This window comes from Aquila chrysaetos, chromosome 20 (assembly GCF_900496995.4).
Source record: "Aquila chrysaetos chrysaetos chromosome 20, bAquChr1.4, whole genome shotgun sequence".
Taxonomy (NCBI): domain Eukaryota; kingdom Metazoa; phylum Chordata; class Aves; order Accipitriformes; family Accipitridae; genus Aquila; species Aquila chrysaetos.
The window spans coordinates 1,935,062-1,961,275 of record NC_044023.1 but is presented as its reverse complement, the minus strand read 5'-3'; the positions used below and the strand labels follow the sequence as shown (position 1 = coordinate 1,961,275).

The window sequence follows — 26,214 nt, the reverse complement described above, 5'->3', positions numbered from 1 at the left end:
CTGCACTGCATGCAGGGAAAATGCTAATTAGGACTTTGCAAATGAAAAGCACCATGCTCTCAACATGTTCTTCATTTTTACTTGTCTTCCAGAGGAAAACAACAAAGAAAATTAAGCTTCATCTCACGCTCACCCTGGATATAAAACCAGTTCTTTCAGAAAGGCATTTACCGAAACCTTTGACTTAGAATTCCCAGGCCTAATAAGAGTAGGAATTTTTGGATGTGCTGCAGCTTCAGCACTGGCACTGTGAGCAGTTTGCTGAAGATTTTGATAGTCATTTAGAGTTTTTCTATGCAGAGGCAGCTCTGGCACAGTAGTGTACTCAAGCCTCTTACAAGTCTTTCAAAAACAGCTGCTAAAAAAAGGGGCAAAGTGAAAATCATATAGTACACCACCTCCTTTTTTAGGGATGGCTGTCTTGTCAATCCATGAAGCTCTGAGGCTGAAGTAAAACAATGCACTGATGGCAGAGAGTGTTGTATAAAATAACCCCAGCATGAAGTCAGCGCCTGCTAGACTTACTAGTATACTGAGTTCAAGTGTTGGCATTGGGGAAATCAGGCAAATTGACTTGTCTAGATACATAATCTTTAACCCTTCATAAAATACAGAAACTGAACTACTGTTATTTACTTACTTACACCCTTATACTGATATGCCAGGAACATTCCTGAAAAATATTTCACTTGCCCAGGAAAACAGGGTAGCCGCCTACTTACCTGGAGTACAGAAATTGGAAGCCTGCAGTAAGAAAACTGTTTGCCACGAGTCTTTCATGACTCCAGGGTGAAATACTTCAATAGCCATACACAAAAACTTCACGCTAGCGATTTGTACATTGTTGGAGCTCAAGAATATCATGAGACTAAGACAGTGTGGTTCATATACTAATTCCACGATACCCTCTGCACACCACACTAAAAAGTGGGGATCATACGAGGAATACATACGAGGTGTACAAAACATGATTTTGTGCAACTGGATAGATGCTGAACTAGTTCCTGGGAGGCTTAAAGGCCTCATTGCTCACAGAATACAACAGCACACAGAGCTCCTGCACGTTGAGTCCCTTTCTTGATACTGGAAATCAAATAGTCTCCACGTGCAAGTTGGTGGGAAAATTTCCTGGGTTGCTTATACAAAGAATAAGGAAGACTTCCATGTTAAAGGCTCTGCCAAACCAGATCTCTCTTCCCAGCCCTCTTACGCATTTCTGGGTACCACTTCAGCAAATATTCCATCCCAATGAGGGGAAAATGGAAGACCTGTGATTATACAGAGCTCTCAGGCTCTGCTACACTGTTGTGACACTCACACATGTTGGTGACACGCTCTGCGGAGATGCCCAGAGAATCAAGGACATAAAAATCAAGCTCTCCTCCCCCACCCCCCTTTACTCAAAGGGAAGCTCTGCTGCCTAGGAATGCTCCAGTTGCTCAAAACAAAGTTATTTTGCTTCAAACAGCTCTCAGATTTATGCACTCCCCCACAGACAAATATTAATCGTCATTTGATACTACCCTTCACTTTTGGTTATTAAGCCTCTAAGCTGCCAAAATTTCATGAAGTAGAATAATCAGAAATTTGCTGTTCTCTTAATGCTGAATGTCTTTTCTGCATGTCTGTTCTCTAAATTCAAACACTAGCTGATCAATTTGTTACAGAAGATGACAAATACACCACAAATATCTGCAAAGCTTAAATATTAAAATTTCCGGATCATTTGAAACAGGTCTGGTAATACAACATTCCAGAAGACTCACGTTAAGATTTAGATATTAGGAAACAAAGTATTTTCAGAAACCAGCTGAAAGCTGACAGAGTCCAACTCAAAATATCCAGAACAAATACTGGGCAGACTGTGAAAGAAATTCTGCAAAACAAAATATACATACATATATATAGCATGCTAATTTGTGCAGATTTTTCTCTTTATAATGGACATAAGCAAATTTTTCACCTTAGCCCTTACTCTTTACAGCACTAGGCTTTTCTCTGATCTCACAACTGTGTAACTTTCAAATTGAACCTACAAAATCCAAGTGCAGTCTAAATAAATCCAGGGGAAACAAATGGATCTGTCTGGTGGGGATCTACATACAACTGACATTTAACAGAACCAGAAGTCTGGATTACAATGTTCCAGAGCAGGCGAGAACTAGAAGAGTGGTTCTTCGAGGGCAAACTTACTTTGTTGATGGGGACAGGAATTTAGTCAGCAAAATGCAAGGAAAGTAGCCTGACTAGAAAATACTAATTGTTTGACAGGACACTGGATGGGTTCATATGAATTGGTACACTCCATTTTATGGGTCATTCAAAGGCAAATTTGCTCAACAGGTTCATGAGAACACATTCAGTAACGAGAAGTCTTCTACTATCTTTCATTTTACTTAAAAATAATAGCCTCAATTCTGTTTAATTACAGCTCCAGAACAGGCTTATTTGACCTACTGAAGTTGACTAGATTTTACATGCTGTTTCTTCAATAATTATTTAACCTGTGGGAAAATTCACTGGTTTAGCTGATATAATCTGGAAATTTCTTTAATGTCTCCTCTATGATTGTTTTACTCTAAAGTTTTTAAACATCATAAAATTATTTCATTTGTAGTCAAAGAGTAGCATTTTTACATCCTCATCTGGTAACTCCGATATTATTTCACCCCAATAATCAAAATTCAAAAGGACTTAATGATTGCAAATGCATTTATTTCCAAATAACTTTTTATAAAGACAGTTTCGTAAAAACATTTACAGGTATTCTCAAGACTTTTTGTTGTTGTTTGAATTAGTTTAGGAAATGTCTGATCACAGAGGTTTTATAAAAGTAAAGGGGATAAAAAGAAAAATCTCAACATCTCTGATAACTTAAAGCTTAAAAATTTTTTTGTAAAAGAAGGTAGAATATAAGCTATTATAAAACTACTGTTTGAAATATAAAGAAGCTCAATCACGGATTCCATACCAGCCTGCATCTCTCTGTTGCAGGCTTAAGAAAGTGTAACCCACTGAACGCATACTAATGAGAGCCAATGCCATTGAACTTTACACATATACTGTGTGTATTAAACTTTATGGTTCATGAGGCCATGCAGCAATGGCCATATTGGTGGATATTAAATCAAATGGTCTCAATTTTATTGAAAATAGTTTAAAACAAGGAAATATTCACATGTTTTTATGATCCTGTAGCAACTGAACATGATTCAACCACTGCAGTTTCTAGAAAACATGTCTATTCAGTGCAACTAAATCTATTCAAAAAATATTCCTTTTCCCACCGAATGTTAAAATTCAGCCACTTCTTACATCTGTTTAATTCTTCCCCATTTTTCTGATATCGTCCCGTAGAAAAAATTCCACCAGAAAGAAAAACATTGTAACAAAATCTGCTATTTTCACAAAGATTTATCTAGCCTGGAATAAAGATGGCAGCAATACCTGGTTCTGGGAACCTTATCCTAGTGAATGGTAAATCACAAACCAGCTACACGATGTTCTTGCTAAAATAAGTTTGCAGAAAATCTGGGCGGGGGGAAGTTGACATTGCCTCCTGCATTGTCCTACCACACAAAGAAACAGTGTTCCAGTCAACCAGGGAGATGGGAACAAAACTACAGTCATGACTAAACATTGTCCAGTGTTGCTATGCTGAGCTGAAGACAAAGATAATATTAAAACATAGGCTGTGTGCATGTGTGTGTTTTTAGGAAATGATAATAAGGCATACTCTTTACTTTTAGAGGACCATACACTGGAAAATAACGGAAGATTAGAGAGGGCCTTTAATTTGAATTAAGGTTAAACAGAACAGTTCCCACTAATGTTTTGTTCAAGCAAGATTAAAACTACACAATGTGGGGAAAAGTCACATCCTCAATCCGTAATGTCTCCAAAGGAAGACTTTTACCAAAACAACTGTCAATTTGAGAGGAAGGGACTCTGCCCCAACTTAATCAAAGGAAGTCTGCGACTTTGATGCACTCTTTAATGTGCAACTATGAGAATAAAAGATGCAAGGTGCCCATTTGATATGCACTGTTAACAGTGCTAAGCATTTTTTTCTAAATTGAGTGATCAAAGTAAAATCTTAGTTACTGCAATGACTCATATGACAGTACTCTCTGAAGTTTATACATGTGCTTTTATCAAAACGCTGAGCAGTGGAAAACATGAATGACAGTTCGACACAATCAGTATTGTTCACTCAAAGCAGTATAAAACTGCCAGGGAAGGTCAAATGTTTTCAGCACAATCTAAGGTTATAAAAATCTGAGAGAGAGAGATGTTTTGCCCATGTGCCTGCACAAACACACCTTTCCTCCCTTCCCTTCATGCTCCTCTGACAACAAATACAGTGTTTGAAGCTAGAACTGAATTTCAAGTTGGAAATCCTGGAAGACAGCACACTATCCCCTCTAAAACAGAAAAATCCAGCTATTTGGTCAATGCCTTTACTGGCTTTGCATTGTAAGGTAAAGTTATGTGATGTACAGCTGATACAGAATAGACGTAATTTCTATTATTTCAAACCTAAAATTAACATCTGTATTAGTACAGTACCTGAGTGGATCACTTGAGATGCTGCTTCGTGTTTCCAGTGAAGTCCTGAGATGATAGCAGAAGAATAAAATTATGAAGTATTAAAACTATTAAAAAATACTATGTCCTTAAATGTCAAATGCTTAATGACTTTACATTTTCTTCCTTTTTATTGACATTTCATAATAGTTAGCATGCCATTAAACATGGTTGGGAAAAAAAAAAAAAAACCAACAAAAAACCATAAAACCCAAACAAAAAACCCAACAGCTATTTCCTATACACTAGAGGAAGGGGAATTACAGAAACATTTTTTTGAACTAGTCAAAACATGATCAATTTTCAATATTTTAAAAGCACTCTACCCTTCTGTATTTGTTATACACGAATGACAATACTTTGTTCTATGAATGACTGACACAAGTTCTACCGTCTTTGTTCTATGAATGACACAAGTTCTACCGTATGCACGACTATATTAAGCATTTCCAGAACCTGTCTTCTACTTTCAGTCTTGCACTGTGTACACTTAGCAGTAAAATCTCAGCTCAATGCACTTGCATCAGTGCAGAACCTCAGAATATACCAGCATATATGAGTATTACAGCCTGCCTTAGAAAGCATCAGAAACCTTTACACCGTAAATGCTTGAAAACTTCAGGCACTGCAAACGTCCTTCCTGGAGGTGCTAGCTTTCTCTACAGCAGACACATCTGCGTTACTCTCTGATCACATTTGCTGGAATTTGTTCCTGAGCACAAATCGCCTTTCAACAAACTGTGAGGTTGATGCTTAGTTTAGGCGTGTATGTAATTTCAAGATGCAAGAAGGGTCCTCACCACAAGGCTTACTGGCAAAGAATAGCAGCAGAATAGGGCAGTGTATGTAAACCAAATCATGATCACAGAATAGCACTGTGCAGCTTACAAGTACATATTCCTGGCCACATTGCTTTCATCCTTAGTATCTCCACTAAGCAAAAATAGCATAGCTGCATGGAACAGGGAACTGGGCAAAATTCTTCTGTGAGAGCCTCGTGAAGTTCCATTCTACCCTCTTGCTGACTTTTCTCACACTGGGCATCAGGTTACTTAATTTATTCATTAACAGAACAGTCATCCTTACATTCTGTGGCTTTGTGTTCTCTACCCAAAAGGGCAACTATACAGTTGTCCTGAAGAATTGCTGCAGCAGAAATTTTAGTTAAGACACTGTAAGTACCAAGGTGATTATGACTATGTTTATGTTTAAGCAGCAATATTTTAACATGTAGTATGGTATTACTAATTAGACTTGCTCTCATTGAGCACGACTTCAGGTTTATAATAAACAGATGTATGATATAGACTTAAATTTTTAGGGTGAAAACAGTTTTGCTACAGGCTGTAATAAAACACTAGCCAAAGCCTCATAATGAACACTCCAACATCATGTTAGAAGTGATTTTTAAATGGTTATTCACAGTTATCCATTTATATCCCTTATACAAACTGCCATAGATCAATCTTTGCTCATATAGTCATAAATGTGCATGGTCTAAGGAAGTTCATAAAATTAGCATTAGAATTGTATTAATTATATTTACAGTGGGTATTTGTAAATCAATGGCAAATCTTTACTTTTAATCCCAAGATTACTGGTATGTTTACAAAAATAAATGGGGTTCTGTGAAGGAAGGAGGCCATAAACACAGCATATGCAAGAACTAGCTGTACAGGAACAGAAACAAACCATATTGTCCAAATAGCTTTTAACTAAAGCTTTAAAATAGCTTTTAGTAGCTTATTCCACCCTGTAATTTGTTTGCTTCCAGAGTTCAAGATTAGTGAATTGTGATGAATTTTGAGGGGGTGGCTTACATATGTTGGCTTTGTGGCTCATTGTTAGTTTAACAATTGAAAAGGGTGAACTTAATTTACTTATAATTAAGTTCACTGCTTAACAGCATGCTACGGAAGTGCCAACCTGCTCACTGAGCGTGACTTTTTGCCTTGCTTTTACAGAGATTTAAAAAAATCTTCTCTGAACAGTTTTGGCCTTTCTTACTATAAATAAATATTTAACAGACTCCGTCTTTGTGCAGTGACAATATGTTGTGCATAAAGAAGAGATGGTAATGAGACACAAGGCAGCGCTGATTAGCCTCTACCCCGGCGCAGCCTTGATTGTGGTGCCGAATGACATTGAGCACGTTGTGACCTCAGGGACTCCTTATACAATCACAAGTAGCAGGATTACAGCTTCATTAAAAATACCTCATTTTTCTTTCTGAAGACAGACACCTAAGGTAGGCTCCCCAACGACCAAAAGCTTCAGTCAGGAGGTGCATATATTTTTAAATACATAGGAAAAAGCACAGTTCCCACAGCACAAATACCCATCTTGGTGCTGTCCTGGAACATGGCTGAAAGGTTCCATTTTTACTGAGATAGCTTTCCAGAAATTTCCCTGCTGCTGCTAATAGCAGTTCAGCATGCTATTAGTAACTGTTTAGGCACTTAGTAACTGCAGTTAAAAAGCCCCAAACGCGAAAAGCCACAGATCTAATCAACTTGGTAGCTGGCAACACAGAGCCGCAGTAGCTGCCGATGTGCTCAGCAAGTCCCGCGGGCACCGGGGTGGCGGAAGGGCTTCAAAAGTCTATCTGCTTTAAAGAAGTGTTGCCTACGTGGTGGGCAGCCTACGTCACGGCGAGAGCCCGCTGTAGCTTTGGGCCCCTGCAGTGTGTCACCGGGGAGCCCTTCTGCCAGGGGCTCAGAGGCAGACGACAGAGTCTCTTACAGTGAAGTCTTTATGGTAGAAACTCCCCATCCTGCACAATTAATTTCTTCAATCAAACACAGAATGAAAGCAGCCCTGTGATGAAGGGCTTATTACTGGTTTTCTTATGTGAAGATTGGATATGAAAACAGTGTCACACTCAGGAGAAGCTACATGAGCTGAACTGAAGAAATCTCCTTGGATGAGAGCCACAAACAGATCGCTACTGGGGAGCAAGATGGAAACCAAGACATACACTAAGGAGGGTTACGTGCCCAGAAAAAGCTATGACCTAGCCTTTTAAGCTGGTCACCCATCCACCGATTCAACTTGCCGTTGTGGAAAGCCTCAGGAGTAGGCTGACAACATGAAAAACAAAGTTTAGTGGCCAAGAAAAAAAAGCCAGTAGAAACAGGAGAAATCAAGTTTAAAATCTATTAAAAGATCTGGATTTGGGGTACAGAAAGTTCGTTAATTCTTACTGAATTTACAGAATAATTTTAGTATATCACATAATCACTCCCCTTCTTTCTTGACATCTAAAATCTCATTTAAATCTTTTGGTTTCTTTCCAAACACTGCTCAAAGATGGAAAGTTAATTTAAAACATAAAAATAACCCAAATCCTGAACACAGTACCATTAAGCTACAGCAAACAAAATATCTCATTCTACACAAAGTAATTTCAGGAATGTCTCTTTCAGGAAAAATAAAAACATATCTATTTTAGGTTACTTCAAAACAATGTTTGTTTGTTTTTTGTTTTTGTTTTTAAAAACAAATTAACTGGACAGGAAAAAAATATTGCATTGCTCTAAAGAAAGCAAGCAGGAAGGCCTAACAATCCTATTTGTTTATTCCTAACGGGCACTGACTCAGTACATTTGTAGTCCAGAAAGAAATCCATACACTATCTAATGATAGAGCTATTAAAAATATACTATTAAAAATATAATGGACTTGTCTATATATGTACAATTTCCACTTTGTACATGCACAAGAAATTAAAAAAACCCAAACAAACTACTATTAACTGTAGATCTATGCCCAAGGAATTGGCTGAAAATTGAGCTAAGACTTATACCACCACTAAAGAGAAGAAAACAAACTGCAGAAGTATCCTGCATTACCCAGGGAAATGCTCTAAACAACCCTGCAGGCTGTTTTGTATCTCAAGTTTGTTTCCATGGAGTTTGCAAGGTCCTTCTAGGTAGGCAGTTGAGGTAATCTGCACCAATTTCACTGATGAGTCAGTTGACTGACATCTCTTCGTCATGCAAATTCTTGACATTTTAGAGAAAAGGCAGAGAAATCGCCGCATGAACTGTAACTAAACTTGGCACACAGGGCTATACCCAGTTGGATTATTTGGCACTAACATGGTCAGCATGAAACTTGAAGAATGTGTGTAATTGTTGGTAATAACAACCTCTTTCGAGGCTAAAACAATTATACAAAATATGGATACACACAACTCCTGAATTATGAACTTGCTTAGAGCTTACATCTATTTCCATCAGCTAGCACAGAAATCATAAATAGCCCACTTCTGCAGTGTATTACGCAGGAGAAAATAAAAATATTACCAAGAAATCATTGGTCTAAAATTCAGACACTGTCTTATTCAGTGGGCTTTAGGTATCCATAGACAAAAAGAGTAAATACAATTCTAGTTGAGCATTCTGTCCTGAAGTAAAAAACAAGACCACAGGCTGTAACACCTGTTACTCACACTGTCTAGTGAGCAAACCTGGGGGTACAGGATTCCTAGCAATTGGGTATTTAAAAGATCATATTCCACAATGTTTTAGCAGATTTAAGTGAGACACACAATTAGCTTCTTGGTACCTTGAACAATTATACAAGTTCTGTTTTATTTTGCTTTTTTGTTATGAAAAAACCTGTTTTTCCTAAATACAAAAATCAGTCTTATTGAAGATTACTTCTGAAACTGTGTAAGACAGATTTCCTTCTACCATATGGACACAGAGAAGGTAGAGAATGAATACTTCGAAGAATTGACAATCTTAAATCTTGCTTTACTCAGCTGTGATAATAGACATGGAGTGTTTTTGATCTGGGAGACAGCATTACAAACAGAGACCTTAAACTATTCTGTCTCTCAGTATGGAACGGTGACAATGTAAATCATTAACGCTTTTCTAAGAAAGATTTCAATGTGATTGCAGTAAGCACCAGTGTAGGAGAACCACATAGGAACTATGCTCTTGCTGAGACTGGATAAACAGAATATAGTAATTCTAGTAGTCCAGCACTATCTGTGCTATAAGCCTTTTAAGAGCATTTGTTAACTTTCTTGAGAGAGTGCAAAGTTATATGGAGGTTCTTACTACACTGAGCAGATGATCTTGTGAGAGTCCCCACACTGTGATAGCTCAGCACGGTTGCCTCCCCTTCTCAGGGTCCCATGGGCCGCTACCAGCCCTAGAGGCTCAATTCTACTGAATAATGCTAAGCTGGGATAGAAGCAGTCCATTTCCATCAGTGCAGATGGCTGCAACTGCTTCATTATCTGTTAACCAGAGGATAAATGAGACCACAAGTACTACCTACCTTATTGCTGACAGAGGCTACAAATAACTACATAACATAAGCAGACATTGTGCAAGCAGCAAGAAAAACTTCCAATTTGAGAAAAGCCAAGATATTCTTCTGGCATGAAAATACACAATGGTGGCAGATAAAATAATTGTAGCTGAAGCAAACCCACAGCTTGATCCCAAATAAAGACTGCTTAAATATATCATCTTTTGGCTAAGAACTGAAATTCACTTGGAGCATCACAGTACTAAGATATGCCATCTGCAAATGACGACTCGGAGTGCATGTGTGTGAGGGGGAAAGACAATTCTGAGCTGTTTCAAACCTTTGGTGCTAAAAGCAGCATGGTATTGCATATTTTTAGTGCTGAGGAAAGGAATAGAGAATAATATATTAAATATTTAAGACACTGTGCTAGATATTGCTCAGTGAATAATTGCTGCTTGTCACAGTTTCTTCGTATGAACTGGCAGTACACAGAAGAAAGGGAATCCTGTTCACTGCAGGCTGATGCTGTGACACTCCACACGTTCAGTTACAAAAGAGGACCAAATTATTTATTTATATTCCAAAGTGCAGCTTCATTAAATGGAAATATTTACGCTTGCTTGAGGATGGTCTGAAACTAGCACTGATGAATGCTTTAGATGCCAGTCTTAGTACTCCATTTGGTAGGTAAGCCCACAGCATCTAATCATAACAGGCAAAAAGAAAGTAACAGAAGGACAACCCCCTCCCACAGAAACAAAACTGGAAATTATATTCCAGCCATTACATTGGTCATCAAACAAAATCATCCCTTCATATGCTGTGTGAACTTAGTATAAGTCACTTCTGTGAGTTCTGATAGGATTCCAGAATGTCTAGCTTGACTCCCAACTTGCTTTAACTCCAAGTGAAAGCCATAATCACCACTGCACAGTATCATGTCTTCTTCATAATGCTGCATTTCAACAACATACAGAAAGCTGCATCATCTTCAATCTGCTCCGCTTTAATTAGTTGCTTAGTGGTCAAGTTTCCAAAGCACCCACAATATGGTGAAGTGACTTAACAGAGAACTAACAGAAAACAGTAACAAGGGATCATTCGTGTTAATTTTAGCCTCCCACCTCTAAATTCTGCTCAGCAATGTCTCAGCTCCTGGCTTTGCCCAGAGATCTGCCAAGCCGTCAGGGAGGACACATTCCCCCAAAAAACCCCCATAAGTGCTCTGAGCTAAAGGGACGCAGTGGCTAGCAGTTCAGTGTTCACTTTTGTTAGACAGCCCTTTACCTGAGGTCCCAGACAAATGGCCCTGAAGAAACAAGCTGTGGGAAATTCTAATTTGAATATCACAGACCAGAAACTAATGAAGAGATTGGGCTCCTGCCAGAAATTAGGAGGAATCAGATGGATATATGGCTAGAAGCTCTGCTGTAATGTCTTCTCTGGCTGGAGCATCGTTTATCAGACATACAGCTGTGTCCTGTAATAATTAGTGCAATACAAGTGAATCAAGACATATTCAAGAACTGAAGGCAGACTAGTATAATGGCACACTTGTCTTACTCGTATACGTCTGCCTTGGCACTGCTATGGACCACTGTCAGAGATAAGGCACTGGCCTGGACAGACGTTCGCTCTGATGTGTCATGGCTATTCTGACCTACTGTTTCCACCAACTCGTTACCGTGTTGTCCTTCAGTTCTCTGGGGGACATATTGCACTCTTAAAACAGGTAAGTTGCAAAGGCAGAAGCTCTCAGGAAACGTGTAATGCTTCTGGCAGCTACATTCACATGTGGATTCAATTCAGAGAACCTGTCTCACAGTAGCCTGTCTGAACCATACAGCTAAAAGTAGAACAGCCCAATTCCAGAGGTTTCCGCAGAATTGCGTGGGTAAGTAGGCCAGACCTAAACATCACTCAATTGATATTAGTCATTGGAACAAACCCCCAGAATATAGTTCAAATTAAGCCTTTCTTTTCAATATACAATTTAATAGCTTTACTGACATAACTGGCACCATTCACCTATGGAAAGGCAGCATTCAGAAGGAAGGACTAGGAACTTTAAAGAATACCACTGATATTATTGCTTCTCATTTTTTCTTCTCTTCAAATATTTTAATGAACCATTTGGACAAGAAAGTGCTTAAATACATGTTTAATGCTGCTCTTAGAAATAAAAAGCTTTCCTCACTTTGGGGTTGAATGACTTAGATTCCCAAGCAGAGTTCTGCTGGGTCTAGAGGTTTTGCGCTGCTCCGAGCTGGAAAGCCCGTATTGCCTGTCCTCAGAGTGCAGCTCATTTTCCCAGGTCGCTAACAGTTAAAGCTGGATTATAAATCTAAGCAGGCAACTGGTTGTTCAGAAAACCAACTGATTAATAAGAGTTTTTTGTTGGATCTCTTCCAGATACCACATGGCTAAGTGACGAAAAGGTTTACTTCAAAGACAGAAAAACAAGAGCTTTCAGAAAACTGAACACACTTTTCTACTTGGCATACTTAGAAAAGTAACTGAATTTGTTTTGCGCTGCGTGCAAGCTATACACACAAGCTTTCTTTCATTTTTCCTCCTTCAGGAGGCTTCCCTCTGCATCACAGGGTTCTGTCATAATTTTAGGAGTGTTCAGCACAGAAGCATGCCCAAACACTCATTTTTATGACATGCTTTCCAAATCAGAATATAATCATAGTATCTCAAAGAGATTTTAAATCTATAAGAAAAGTAATATCTAGGAAACAAAGCCATTCCAACAAGAAGCTAAAGCCATGAGGAAATAGCCAGACTAGAAGCTCAGTTGGCTTCATTAATTTGAGAAGACTGTGCAGAAGTAAAACTTAATTTCTGTACAGAGACAACAGAATTATACTAAACAAAACTCAGTTTGTGCTTACAAAGTTGGGGCCTGCATTGCTAGAGCAATCTGCAAAAATAACAATGGGGGGACTTGGAGAAGCTTCCTTTTCAAGAAATGCTCTAATTTCAGTTTCATAGTAATACATTGTACAGTGAAAGATGTTATTTGAAAAATTAATTTTAAAAAACTCCCACCAGCTAGATTAACTCCAGCAATAACATCTAAAGGTTAATGGCCCTGCTGTTTAAGACTGTTCACCGCTATGTCTTATGATGCAGTTTCAGAGTTCACGCCAATCATGTATGCCTTGTATTTAGGCATCCCAGCTTTCTACCGGGTTTTCCAAAGGAGCTGCAAGTCCCCCAGCCCTGAACTTTGGCAGAGGCGGGGGGGTTGGGGGGAAATATCTTTATCAAGGAACCACCCTCATGACAGCAAACAGTTTAGAATTTATTATCTGCTGAACATCTAATCAGCTTTGGTTTTCAAGGTGATATCTTGCCAGAGGAACTGATTTCGTATTAAAATATTGCAGTGATGTGGTTTTGGGTTTGTTAGAAGTAAAGCCCATCATTTAAATTACACTTATTCCCAGAGTTACATGAAGATCAAATGTTTATTAACAAACTTCACTACTATTTGCAGCTCAAATTTAGAACCATGAAAACAAAACCAACTCATACATGCAACATGGGAACTGAGGTTTTCCAAAGAAGGAAGAGAAAGTGCTTTGCTGATAGCAGCAGCCAATTGTATATAATTTGATTTGAAGACATTAAAGTTTCCAGATCTATGTTTAATCCTCTGTGAGGCAAAGGGCCAGCATGCTAATGTAATCTGAGACCTGAAGTGTTTGAAAATGTCTTGTTCAACAATATGGCTGGACAAACTTACTCTCCATTAAAAGTTCTCATTTGTGTCTACTGGCCAGAATCAGCTACCTTTCCCTTTGTTTGCATATCATCTGCAAAGAAAGTGATGCTTATGAGAGTCATAAATCTGAAAACACTTTAACATTATGTGTAAGGTTTGTCAATTACTGTGAATTAAGCACTTAGAGTAACCTAGTCAGGCTAACTGCTCTTTTGTGTGACTGCTTACCCCCAGTGTAAGCAAAATTATACCACTTGCAAGGACAAAGCACAGAAGCTTCGGTATAGACAGAAGGGTACTCTCTGCACAAGTCCCCATACCAGTGTGCACCCAGGTACCACAAAGATCTAAATTCTGCAAGTATCCTTTCATGGCATTTGAGATCACTTGACTGAAAAATAACAGAAAACAAAGGCTGTTGAGTAAACCTAAAAAGGATGGGTAATTTAAAACATGTGTTTGAATATCATGTGTCCTTTTGCAAGCTATAGTGTTACTACTGTCCTCCTAAAACAGCTAGCAGCAGCCTGAAGTGCAAGAGTGATGAAGCAAAGTAAAAAAACCATCAAGTTGAATATGAAAATGAACACACCAAATTGGCTCCATTACATTATATCCTAAGAGCAGAGACTTATGACTTCATCCTTTAAAATGGCAACTATTTCTGTTGGGTATATCTCCTTCATGTATACTTAAGAACATTATGACTGCAGACAGTTCAAAGCCTAAAAGATCTGTTGGTATGGAACAGTACATGGCTGCACCACAGGAGTGGTTCAGTGACAGACTTTATTCCACTTTTCATATTGGTTTATAGACTAACGGTTTTTTTCTCATCTTCAAGCCAGCAGATTTTAAATCCCCAGTTCAGAATGAGTGCTCTGAGAGAAGTTTGCAGCTTAAGTATTTCCCACATATTACCATATACTGCAGGCACCTCCCTGTAGTTTGCATACTGCAAATGCTTACATACATACAGAAAAACAAAAGGCTTAAAGAGGAGCCTTATTCCCTTGCACAGATCTGTAGACAGTGTGAGCCACAGTCTATGCTGCCAGAAGCTAATCTATCACGTACCATGACAAAGCTATTCGTTCCTGTAGCTGCCCAGAAACATCAGTATTACAGTTTAAGAATTCATATGACTTTCAACCTACTTCAATACGTTCACTTGCAATCAATGATTATTTCTCTGCATGTCAGTGACATTTGTCTTTGATTACCTAGCATTTAAGAAGGAGCAGCAGATTACAAGATGCTATAGATCAGTGTACGTGACCCTTTTGTTTCCCGGGAAATGTAACAGAATTACACAAGCTGTTAAGAGGATTCAAAGACCTACGATCAATGTGCTGTTTCCCTACTACTTGGTAAAGCTGCATCAATTATATTAATTTCATCATTTCTGAAAACGAAAATTGACAGAGATATTTACATAAGCAAATTCAATGATTTACATTGTAGTGCACTGTATCAGTCTGTCAGAGGTTATGATGCTTCTTTTAAATAGAGAAAATAACCTTTTTGTCACTACATATGCACAGTAAATGTTTTAGTAATTCTACTCCTCCTGTAGGCTACAGACCTACTGAATTGAAAATGGGGTTAGATTTTGTTAAAAGCATCATTGTTTTCTGGAAGAAAAGGCTTACAAATCTAAGTTAAATACCATGCAACTAGCGAACTACCACAGAATCTGAAAACAAGCACAACTGGAGCTACGTCAGCATGTCTGTGGCAAAACAACAAAAAGTGGGGTTAGTAAGTGTGCATGCTGGAAGCAGGATGGGGAAGCTACAGAGCAACCTAGTCAATAGAAAGGAAACATGATTTTTCAGCCAACTGGCAGTTTACATTTATCAAGCGTGCTGAGTGAATTTACAGAGGCACATTGACTTTCAAACACGTCTGAGAAGTTGAGACAGGCACCTTCCTGACAGTACCAAATGGATCCCGTAGGCTACAGACTCTTCTGCACCGGTGCTGGGTTTCACCAAGGGCAGCTGCAGGACAAGTCAGGGGTTCCGCACAGGCCCAGTTTGCAGTGGCTCTTGTCCAACACTTAGAAGTTACACAAATATCAGAGTGTATAAGTAGCAGATCTAAAAAATTTATATATTTGTGTGCATATATATATGTACGTATACATTTATATAGTAGATATAAAAATTTACCATAATAATAATTTTCACAACTTTTCATAATAAAAGGAGCCAGTTGAAACCACAATAAGGTGACTACATGCTTTACATAACTTCAGAGTTCACAAGCGATTGCCATATTCATTCTATGTTCCAAACAGTATTTACAGTAGAACAGTGCAGGGTGCCTTTGTACCCATGGGAACCAGTATAACTTCAATGGAAACCAAGAAATCGGACTATGCAGTCCCAGATGCATCTGAGAAGGCCAAAGGTTCTGACTGCCATCTGGATGCAGCTGTACATATTTGGAGAACAATCATACTTGGGAAACTGCTATATATGTGTGCATATATATGTATATACACACACACACTACTGTGAAATTGTTTTCGAAAAGCCCTCAAAACACAAAGAACAAGGAAGGAAAACGTCAAAATACCTAAAGAGAATAAGCTTCAAATGAATCTTCCCCATCCTTCAATTTCATACATATTACCCAAAGACTATTCTACCATTTAACTTTTCAGTACCAGAGAATTAGATAAAACGAACAACTGGCAGAAACTTGCACATCTGGCTAGAGGAGGCACCACCTCATCTTCAGTTCTAGCCTCCACAGCTACATATTTTACCACTCCAAGTTTTGACAGATAAAGCATCTTACATGGAGGCTAATAAAAATTGCCTCCCAAATTTTCCTATTCATGGCTAAGCTAACTGCAGACTTTCTCAAGCTGGACTAAGTTTTGTGGCTGAGACAAATGCCTAATGAAACATGAAAGCAAAGCTCAGGATTCATTTAGCCTCATCTGTAATAAAATGACAGGCTTCCTGCTGCTCCACTTACACACCTAAACCTTTGCCTCCCTTGTTGGCTCTTTGATCATCCTTAAGTCTTTAATGAAAAATGTTAAATGAATTGATAATGCCTATTACTCAGTTGTTTTCAGTTTTGTTTTTTTTTTTTTAAAAAGCACTAGCTATTTTCTTGCCTTGAAGTAATCTAACCAAGCAGTTTGTGGGAAGAACTACTACTGTTCATGTCTTACTTGGAATCCAGTATGTATTGGCAGCACTGAATTAAATATATTTTCATTGAGCTCCCCAAAATAAAAAAGAAAAAAAAAAAAGAAAAGGAGCCTTCAATAGTAAAGTCTCATTATAAAGCAGAAGATATGTCTTTGTGGGCTTCTGAAGAGCTAAACACATGTGGAGAGCACCTCAATTTCATGCTGAATCCTAGAGGCACCAACAGCAATCTCGTGGCTTCCACAGCCAGCTGACAGCAGCGGGCACAGCTGAGAGCTCACCCACTAACAAAGAACAAAGCTGAGTGAAATTGCTTTAATCAGACACCTCGTGACCAACAAGCAAACAAACTTGTTTGTCAGAAACATCTGCTACATCTAAGAGACTGAACAACGGGCTAGCTGCCCATTCTTTCCAGTGTCAGAATACGTGTCACCTTATTAATAATACTGCTTGTAGGATTACAAAATAAAATTATTTAAGTAACATTTCCTGATCAAGATTAATTATCTGCACTACACCAGCCTCTGGCAAAATCTTGTCATAAAATATCAATTACAACTAATTGAATTCTCCATAAAGATGAATTTAATTGAGGAAGAGAGCAAGACAGATTTCAATACTATCTCATTTTCAGGTGTGCAATGCTCCAGTGATTGGCTAGAAAAAAAATTCAGAGGTGAATGAGAAGTGACATAATTTCTTTAGGAAAAAATGCTTACATTAATGGATCATAAATTGGGTTGATTTTATCCATTTGTTCTATGAATGCATCAGCCAAAAATCACTAAAGGCCAAAGAGCATACAAATAACATCAAAAAAAAGAAACCCAAATAACTCTAATGGGTATAAAACCAAAAGCACTTGCTTGAAACACTAGAAAATAGAAAGGGATGTATTTTTCATGAAAAATACCGTGTAAAAATTTTCACTTGAATATGGAAAGTAAACATAACTGTAGGAAGAAATGGGTTTTGGTTATTTGAAATTTCAGCTTCCCAGCTTGTTTAGTAAATACAGATAATTATTTTCAAATGTTCTAAAATCTCATCCCCAACTCTAAAGGGAAAACAGCAACACCCATATTTTACAGAAACGACCAAGGTAAAACATTAATTGCAGATAAAGATGTTAACTGAGCACAAAGGAAGCCATACTAATCAGGATCTTATTAGCATCTTTATTTAATAGAAGTTGTCTTTAATGAGTACCCAAATGTTTACTATACCCTTACTATGCAAACCCAAACACGTTAGCTGTATAGCTACTCTTTCCTTCTGACCCTGTAGCATGCTGTTGTGAAAAACAAAAATAACGCACTCTGAGCGAGTCCCTCCCATCCCCAAGAAGGTCTCCAAAGTCTATTTTAAGGGTCAGTAAACGAACATCTCTGTGTCACAGGGTGGGAACTGAATGGCAGCAGGACTGAGTCATAAAAGCCAACCAGTAGCTGAGAGAAGGAGGCTGAATTTGATCCAGAGATAGCCAGGAAAAACTCTCACCAAACTCATTAGATGTTGCTTCTCCTTGTGGACTGACTCAATTAAGTTCTGTCTCCTCTTTATCTATCCATTTTTGTCAGCTCATCAGAACAAGTGATCCCCTGATCACAGCTAGGAACCGGCCCCAACAAGCACTGAGTTCACTACCTGGCACATTCAGGTAATCCTGTCGGGTACCAGGGCCTCCCTTCAGAAAGGAAGGCAGGGTCCTTCACCAGGCAGTAGAGGAGGGGAAGGAGGGAATAAAAATCAAGCTTCTGTTCAGCTGAGTCACATTAAGCTATTACTGCTGCAGATGATTCAAACTTTCTGCACAGCTGTGCTTGCTTACAGATTCCCCACCCAGTCTGAGCAACTGCTGTGCACATTTTGTGAAGTTAAAAGAAATTGTGAAACATACCTGCACATGAGAGAAAAAGTTCATAACACCAAATGCCCTGTAAATACAGGTGTGATACCCTTAACTGAATTATTATAATTAATGTAGTAGAGGTAGAACAGTAACATGAGAATTTCTGCTGCTTTGATAGCAGAAACATCTATCTAGCAGTTTTGAAATTGTTTCATGCTTTTTTTTTTTTAAATAGTAATTATCAATTTATTTGAAAATCTACTAGACATCACCTATGGATTAGTTTCTTGCCAAAGTCTACAGGAGCCTAGGAGACGTATCACTGTATGTTTGTCTTGTTCTTATACTCCTTTCTACATAACCATCAGACATCTGACAGTAGGATGTCTAAATACCCCATATGACTATTCATATATTGCTAAACACATGCACCCACCTTCCCTGGAATATATTCTGTATTACAACTTGAGGAAGGTAGAGGCAGACCAAACTACACAAACAAACAATGTATTTATGATAATAATTATAAAATAGATAAACAACATTGACTGTAGAGCATGCTGGCATATATATCCATTTTGTCATTCCCCATGATCAAATACTTATCAATCGCCAGTGTTAATAGCATGCAAAAGTAAATATAGATGGCTTCCTCCTTTGTTTTCATCTACAGCTTCAGGTAATAAAATAGGCTGTATGTGTAATGATTCACTTACTGAGAAAGCTTTGAAACAGACTGCATTGGAGCTCCCTCTAGCCACCACTTCAGGAACTATTCAATTGCTGTAAAAAACTCGAAAAATGCTACCACCACTCACAATCCTGGCAACGACGTAAAGATAGTAAAGTACTTTCACAGATGCTTGCGTAGACATTTTGGGGTTTACATTTTCTGAGAACTTCGTGCTCCGTTTCAGTATTTGAGGTGAAAAAGGACTTAGTGCTGCACTTCAAAATGGTCAGTTTGGCAAATCAGTATTGCATAACATGAATGTCCCTCTTTCAAAACTGGAAGTCAGGTGGTTTCAGAGGGGACAGCAGCCAAGTCCCTACCTCTTGACAACGACCTCTACGACTCACCTTAAATGCTGCTTCAATGCTGCTCCATTCTGATCAGCAGGTTACATTCTGCCATCCCCAGGCACCTGCTCAAGTAAGGAGCTTCCTTGGCCATAAACTATATACATAATTCACATTCATTAGGAATCTTGAGTTGCTTGAAATTGTGGCAATCCACATTCAATTACATAGCTGGTAGAATGGCTAAGGGAGAATTTTAAAAGCTCGATTTCAGTCATGCTTAAGATCTGCACCCTACTACATTTTTCAGGGAATTATTTCTTCTCTTTATGTTACACAATATTTTGCTTCAGCTAGAGTTATTTTAAAGTCTACTTTGGGAGATAAGTCTCTAATTTATCACAGTTGAACTGGTTTTTTTGCTCCATCTAGTGGTGCATAAAAATCCATACCATTCAAGCACAAAGGGTCCGCACACACTGCTCTCAGCTGTTTTAATGACTTCCCACCATCCATTACAGAGAGAAAGTAACACAAGTACAGCAAATAACAGCAAGTCAGTAGTTGCTCTGCAAAACTGGTCTCACCCACTTATTTTAGGCAAAACCACCCAAAAGAATGTAAGAGCTGAATATGTTTGCAAAGGAGAACTCCACATTGCAGAAGAAAAACAAAATAGCCTGATCCTACTAGGTACAAGTGCCTACAGGTGCCAAAGAAGAAATTCTCTAACTGAATTCTCCCAAAACAGCTCCTGAATGAAGAAATTTGGTCTATGAAAAATGCCATTTCTACTCCACCTTCCATACCAGAATGCACAATAAGACAGTCTTCACTCTTCACAGAAACAGTCCAAATGCATCTAAGGATCAGGCGAAAAAGCAAATTTTTCCACTGGTACCTTTCTCTGTTTTATAATAATGCGCAGCATTTAGGTCATCTACTTCTAAACTCTGGTTAACTAAAAGAGAACCCCTACTAGGCTCTAGTGCAAAATCCTGAGATTCATAGCATGTTTTATTTAGCCAGCCATGATTTATTTAAATAGGAAAATGTTTACTTCTGCATTTCTGACTTTCACTGCATCAGAGAAGGTCAGCTTCTCTATTTGCTCCACAAAGAGTAAATGCCATGATTTGATGATACTACTGATACCAACTCAAATTGTTTCAAATGCCAGCAACTTATAATGATGCTATTTTCCCATAATTGGAAAACTACCAGATAGAAAACAACCAATGATAGCGTCCGGTTACAGCTAATAACACTGATCAGTCTTTGACTTCATTTTCTCCCGAGACACATCATTAACTGCAACCACATTCAGGGTAATCAACTGCTGTCTCTTCAAGGCAAAAGGGCTGGCACCTAGAGTTGGTGGTTTTAATTTTCATGTTTAAGTAGTAGTCTTTCTTCTTTGTTTTCCTTTACACAAATATACAAAAGATACTTATTGAAAAGATTGGACAAATCCTACCCTATGGAAGAGAATAATTACAGTGCTTCAGTTCAGTACACTGAGACAGTTAATTACTGTTTACATTTGGGAGGGAGATAAGCAAGTCAAAATATCAGAAATTCCTACTGTTTCTATCTTTGGGAAGCAACTCTTGAGAAACTCTTAATTATAGCAGTAAAAGACCAAAATTGGGAGCAACATTCAAACAGTTCAATGTTTTATCCTACCCAGTAAACATCAGAGCACTTCCAGGGATATAAAAAACTGCAGTAATCTACTACACAATTTTTGCATACGTAATTTTCAAATTTTACAGTGGGAATGAAAGTACTTCATATATATTGTAATGCCAAATGACTGACCAACACATGAAACTAAGGAACATTCAAAACCAAATAATAGAAGAAGCCATATATTGTTTACAGTCTGCAGTCAGAACAAAGGACATAGACAAACCTGCAAGATCACGAAGGCAGATTAGCCTTCTACAAGCAAATTCTTCCTTAGGCCTTGGACACTTCACAATCATACCTAAGGCAAGCACAAGATAACTTTTAACAGGAAGGATAGAAACAGTTGATCAAGTTTAACTGAAAAGCAAATAACCTGTATTCTGTTTTTTTATATTAATTCCTTCAGGATCATAAAAAAGCACATTATACAGGATGAGAATGAGCCTCATGCTACCTTCACAGTTCTTCCCTTCTTGATCCTGATGATTCTGCTTTTATCCCATCCTCAAAGCCACAGATAACTAAAAATAAATATCAGCTTTTCACCCTACACCCAACCACCTCTGCCTTCACGTGAGCTCCAGACAGTTTGGAGTAACATTTTAACCCATTACAGCAACAACAGACTTAAGAGCCTTTTCTCCCCACCGCCCCATCAGTTTTTTCCTTCTTGCTAGCTTTGGGCTAGTAAATGCCACTTCATAGAAATTCTCTTTCTTGGTACATCTGCCTGGGCTGTTTAAGTTTGGAAGATCCAACCAGTAGAAATCCTCCAGTTATTTTAGAGCCACAAGACGTGTCTGCAAAGATGTAATCAACAAAGCGCCTTTTGGGCAATGGTAACTTGACTCTATTCTTAGACACCCATGGACACGTTCACATTTATCTGGTTGCAGCTACAGGGCCATTCAATTACAAGTTCATTCCTTTGACGACAGTCTTGTGCACAGCTTAGAGAAAAATATTGTCACCAGTTAGGTAAAAGAAATACATGAGTAATGATCTTGTACTTTTGCTAATGCTTAATACAAGACTTTCACAAACACAGGCAAGCAAAATTAGCAGACAGACCTCAAAGAAGCTTAGAAATGTAATCACTCATAGTTAGAGTATCTGCTGTAACAACATAAATGTGCTGGGTCCTCAGAACAATCAAAAAGCAAAGAGAGAACGGTTAATCTCTATATAGTAACGTTCATAAAAAGTCACGTTGATGTTTGCCTAACCTTGAAACAAACTTCTAGGACTGTTAGCAGTAAAACCAGCCTAATACAGATTCTAAAAAATAGCTTCCCCTCCTGCCTGATAGCCTCAACATTTGGGGGAGAAGAAATCACATTAGTTTGCACCCTTCATACCACATGACCACGTACATACAGTAACAAAACTCACAGTACACTTAAAGACTTATGGTACCGTTTATTTTAGTTCAAAATAAACTGTGCATTTTATATATTTGTTTACAGTTTGCGTGTGTTTTAAATACTAGACACAAGGAAGAGAGCTGTAGAAAAGCATGGAGAGGAGATTACCAACCATCAATGGCCAAAATTTACGGCTGTGCCATTCTGAATAACTCAAACTTGACATGAATCAGAATCCTATGGCATCCATGCAAGTGTCAGTCCCATACACACCAGTAAGAGAGGAGAGATGGACTATACAGGTGTAGCACTGACTGCATACTTAGCGACCCCGAGCTTCTCTGTTATCTTGAAGATGGACTACTAGACCCCGAAGGTGGACAGCAGAACTGGTGCAGAACATTATCTTCCCTGCCAAGGAAGAGGGGGGCGAGAAAGAAAAAAGACAGAGGAACAGAATCACAGGGAACAGCATTAGGAAAATTAAGCTTGAGATTTGTTTTGTTTTGTTTTTAAATCCACAAAATTGTGTAACTTGTTTGTAAGTATGATCCGATTAATCCATTTCAATCTCAGATACAGGACTTTCAACACAATGAAGAACCACCAAATGAGCCTAGGCCAACACTTAGAGTTAAACTCGGAGGCAAAAGCTGTTTTGAAAGGGCAATTTCTGTTTTTCCCAAAGGAAATACTACATTAAGTAGTCATACACATACACAGCCTACTATGGCCATGGTTCCTTTATTTTTAACATGTTTAAAAGAAACTTTCCACAGGTATTGTCACTGCCCACATACCACTGAAAATGCAGAACAGATGCATTCCCCTTCTGCTGGTGATTTACATACAGAAATATTGATGAGTAACAGATCTGCACTCTACTACTCCCCCCACCGTTTTTTAAAGTAGGAGGAACAACTCTGTTTCCATGCAGAGTTGCCAGCATCATGAATGGTGCTACAAACCAGAAGGCACAAAGGCTATTAAAGAAGCAGTTTGGAATACCTACATCTGTAATGCTATAATGTGCTTTATGGCGGGTGGAGGAAGGGATGCCGGCTTAGCAGGAAGCTTGTACGAGGTCACTTCTTTACCAGTAACACAACCACGAGTGGTCACTTCCTTTAAACTAAACAACACGCTAAAGGAGGAGGATGGAAAGGAACACAATGAAGGAAGAAAAAACAAGAAAATCCAAAACCAAATAGTAAATTTCATGATATTCTGCCAACTCCTGATTGTTTTCAAAGAGTTTGCTGTGTATGAAGACAATTCACCACTTTTGCATTGCGAGATCACGTACGCATCAAGTGGAAAATTACAAGTATTACTATAATTAATGCCAGCTTTCCCTTGCCATAGGGTTTGAACACAGATGCCTTATATAATCATCTGAACCTCATACTGACTTAGTACAGAGTATATGATTTGGTCAGAGTTTGGATCTGTTTTGCTTTCTTCATCTGCACATTCCATCTTTGTTGCAGTATGCTGGCTGGTCTGAGCTATGTTGTTGCTTTCACTCCTTTGCTCAATTTGAAAAAATATTGTCAAGCTTTTAAATCTACGCGTATTATAAAGAGAGGCTACGGTGCTTAAATGTGCTAAATTGTATAGCTAGGCAATCGCTATTCAGTTAGAAATAGGATTCCTATTTAACTTTTTTTTTTTGGTAGAAAACTTCAATAAATAGTTGTATCAATAGTACAAAGGATTCTGAAGTACGGCTCCTGCAACTACAGCTTCACCTGTGACTCATCATTGACTGGGGAACTACCACAGGGCTGAGGAGTCTGCTGTGTAGAGTGGAATGTCTTTATAGATGCTTGTATGAAGGACATGTGAAGTATTTGCTATGTGTCTAAGCCTGGGAAACAGTATAGTGCTCATCAGTTGAAAAAATAAACAGAGTTGCAAAGAACCAAACTTATCTGTAAACAGGTATTCTTCACTTTCAGGAATCTAAGCAAAAAGTTCCCGATCTTCCCTTAGTGTGCCTAGTGTGCAAGAATTCTCACCATGCTCTTGAAAAAGCTTACAAAAAACCAAACCACTCTAACACAATATAGAAGCATCTGTCAGCTACACATCATTGTAAGTTAAGCTTCTGTGTTAACCAGTTATGGTAACAAAATAGCTACAATGCCTACCAGTGGCTCAGACAAAAAGAAATAGCACAATCAATCCTTCTATCGTCTTCCATACTGTGGTTTGTTGCATGTAAGCCAACATTACCTGGTGAAACAAAGATTCCACATTAAAATTTCACATAAGTACAGTATTTTCAGAATAATGTTTTTACCTCCCAGAGGTGCTGATTAAACATTAAGCAGGTAGAGACTGCAAGAAAATGATGGGATTTCTTTGGTACTATAACATCCTTTGCATTATCTTTTTGTTTTCACAGGTATCACTGGGGAAAAAAAAAAAAGAAAAGAAAAATCTCTAGCTTCACGATTTTGAAAATGGTCTTTGGACATGATAAGGGCATCTAATTTAATATTAGAAGGATGGAAGGTAAAGTGGATGGAGAAAGGAATGAGTGACAGCCAACATTTCATGCAAATCAGAACAAGCAAATCATAGTTATGAATAAACACATCAGTTGAAAAGACGCTTAGATATTAGCGGTAAGCAAATCTGTCCACAGTTGTAGGTGCATATGTCAGCCTATTAAATATCCATACAAAGAATACAGATATGAATAAGACTTTATATTCCCAAGCATGGGCACTCTTCTACATTATATCTTCCTGTGTGGAGCCATTCCTACAGTCATTTCTGCTGTAACACTCATCGCACAAAAGCCTGAATAGCTAACGGCTACAGCAGCACTAGGGCTAGAGGGCAGATGAACTATCCTCAGACTGTAAATGAACCCTGAGTGTTCAGGAGTGGTGTAAACAGCTGAGTAACTTGAAGGTTCAAGTGATACACTCCAAGTCAACAACTATCAGGTGCACGAAAGTATGTGTATGTTATTAGTATAAGGTATCTAGCACCTATACAGATAGGCTGAAGTACTAACTGAAGGTTGTTTAGAAAGATATGTTTAGAAGATGTGTTTAGAAAATGCTGGGAACAGACTGTTCTTCAAACAAGAAGCAGAGATGATTAAATTTACTTTCTCTGAATGCCATTGTATCTCTGGGCTTTGCTTTGCACATATTCTAGCTGCAAGGCCACTGAGATAACGCAAGCCGTATCAAGCAAGAGGCTCAGCAACTGAAGTACAAGACTACATGGATCCAGGCCCTTTTGGAAGGCTCTCCAGGGAGTACCACTGTCTCCTTTACTTTGCCCTTCACACCAAAAATAAAACCTCTATTCAAATGATCACTAACGGATACAGAACACCTCATGGAATTTGCAGCTTTCAACTAGCGTATGCTGGTTTTACAGCTCCACTTTGGGAGGCAGAAAGGGAGAGGGAGTCAAAGTGCCCAAGCTACAGACATTACTGTTTGGGTTGGGGTTTTTTTTGTTTTTGTTTTTGCTTTTTTTTTTCTTTTTCAT

General features: G+C 38.4%; 1 protein-coding gene across 13 annotated transcripts in view; it reads right to left on the bottom strand.

Moving 5' to 3' along the window:
- IQSEC1 (IQ motif and Sec7 domain ArfGEF 1) overlaps positions 1-26,214 on the bottom strand; it is a 357,083-nt gene that overhangs the window by 157,013 nt on the left and 173,856 nt on the right. For 9 of the 13 annotated variants that reach the window (XM_041118608.1, XM_041118609.1, XM_041118610.1 and 6 more), the window contains one exon: positions 4,570-4,614. The exons of the other annotated variants lie outside the window; for them this stretch is intronic. In XM_041118608.1, coding sequence (XP_040974542.1) covers positions 4,570-4,614 — 45 coding nt within the window. The remainder of the gene's footprint in view (positions 1-4,569; positions 4,615-26,214) is intronic. 13 annotated transcript variants of the gene reach the window in all.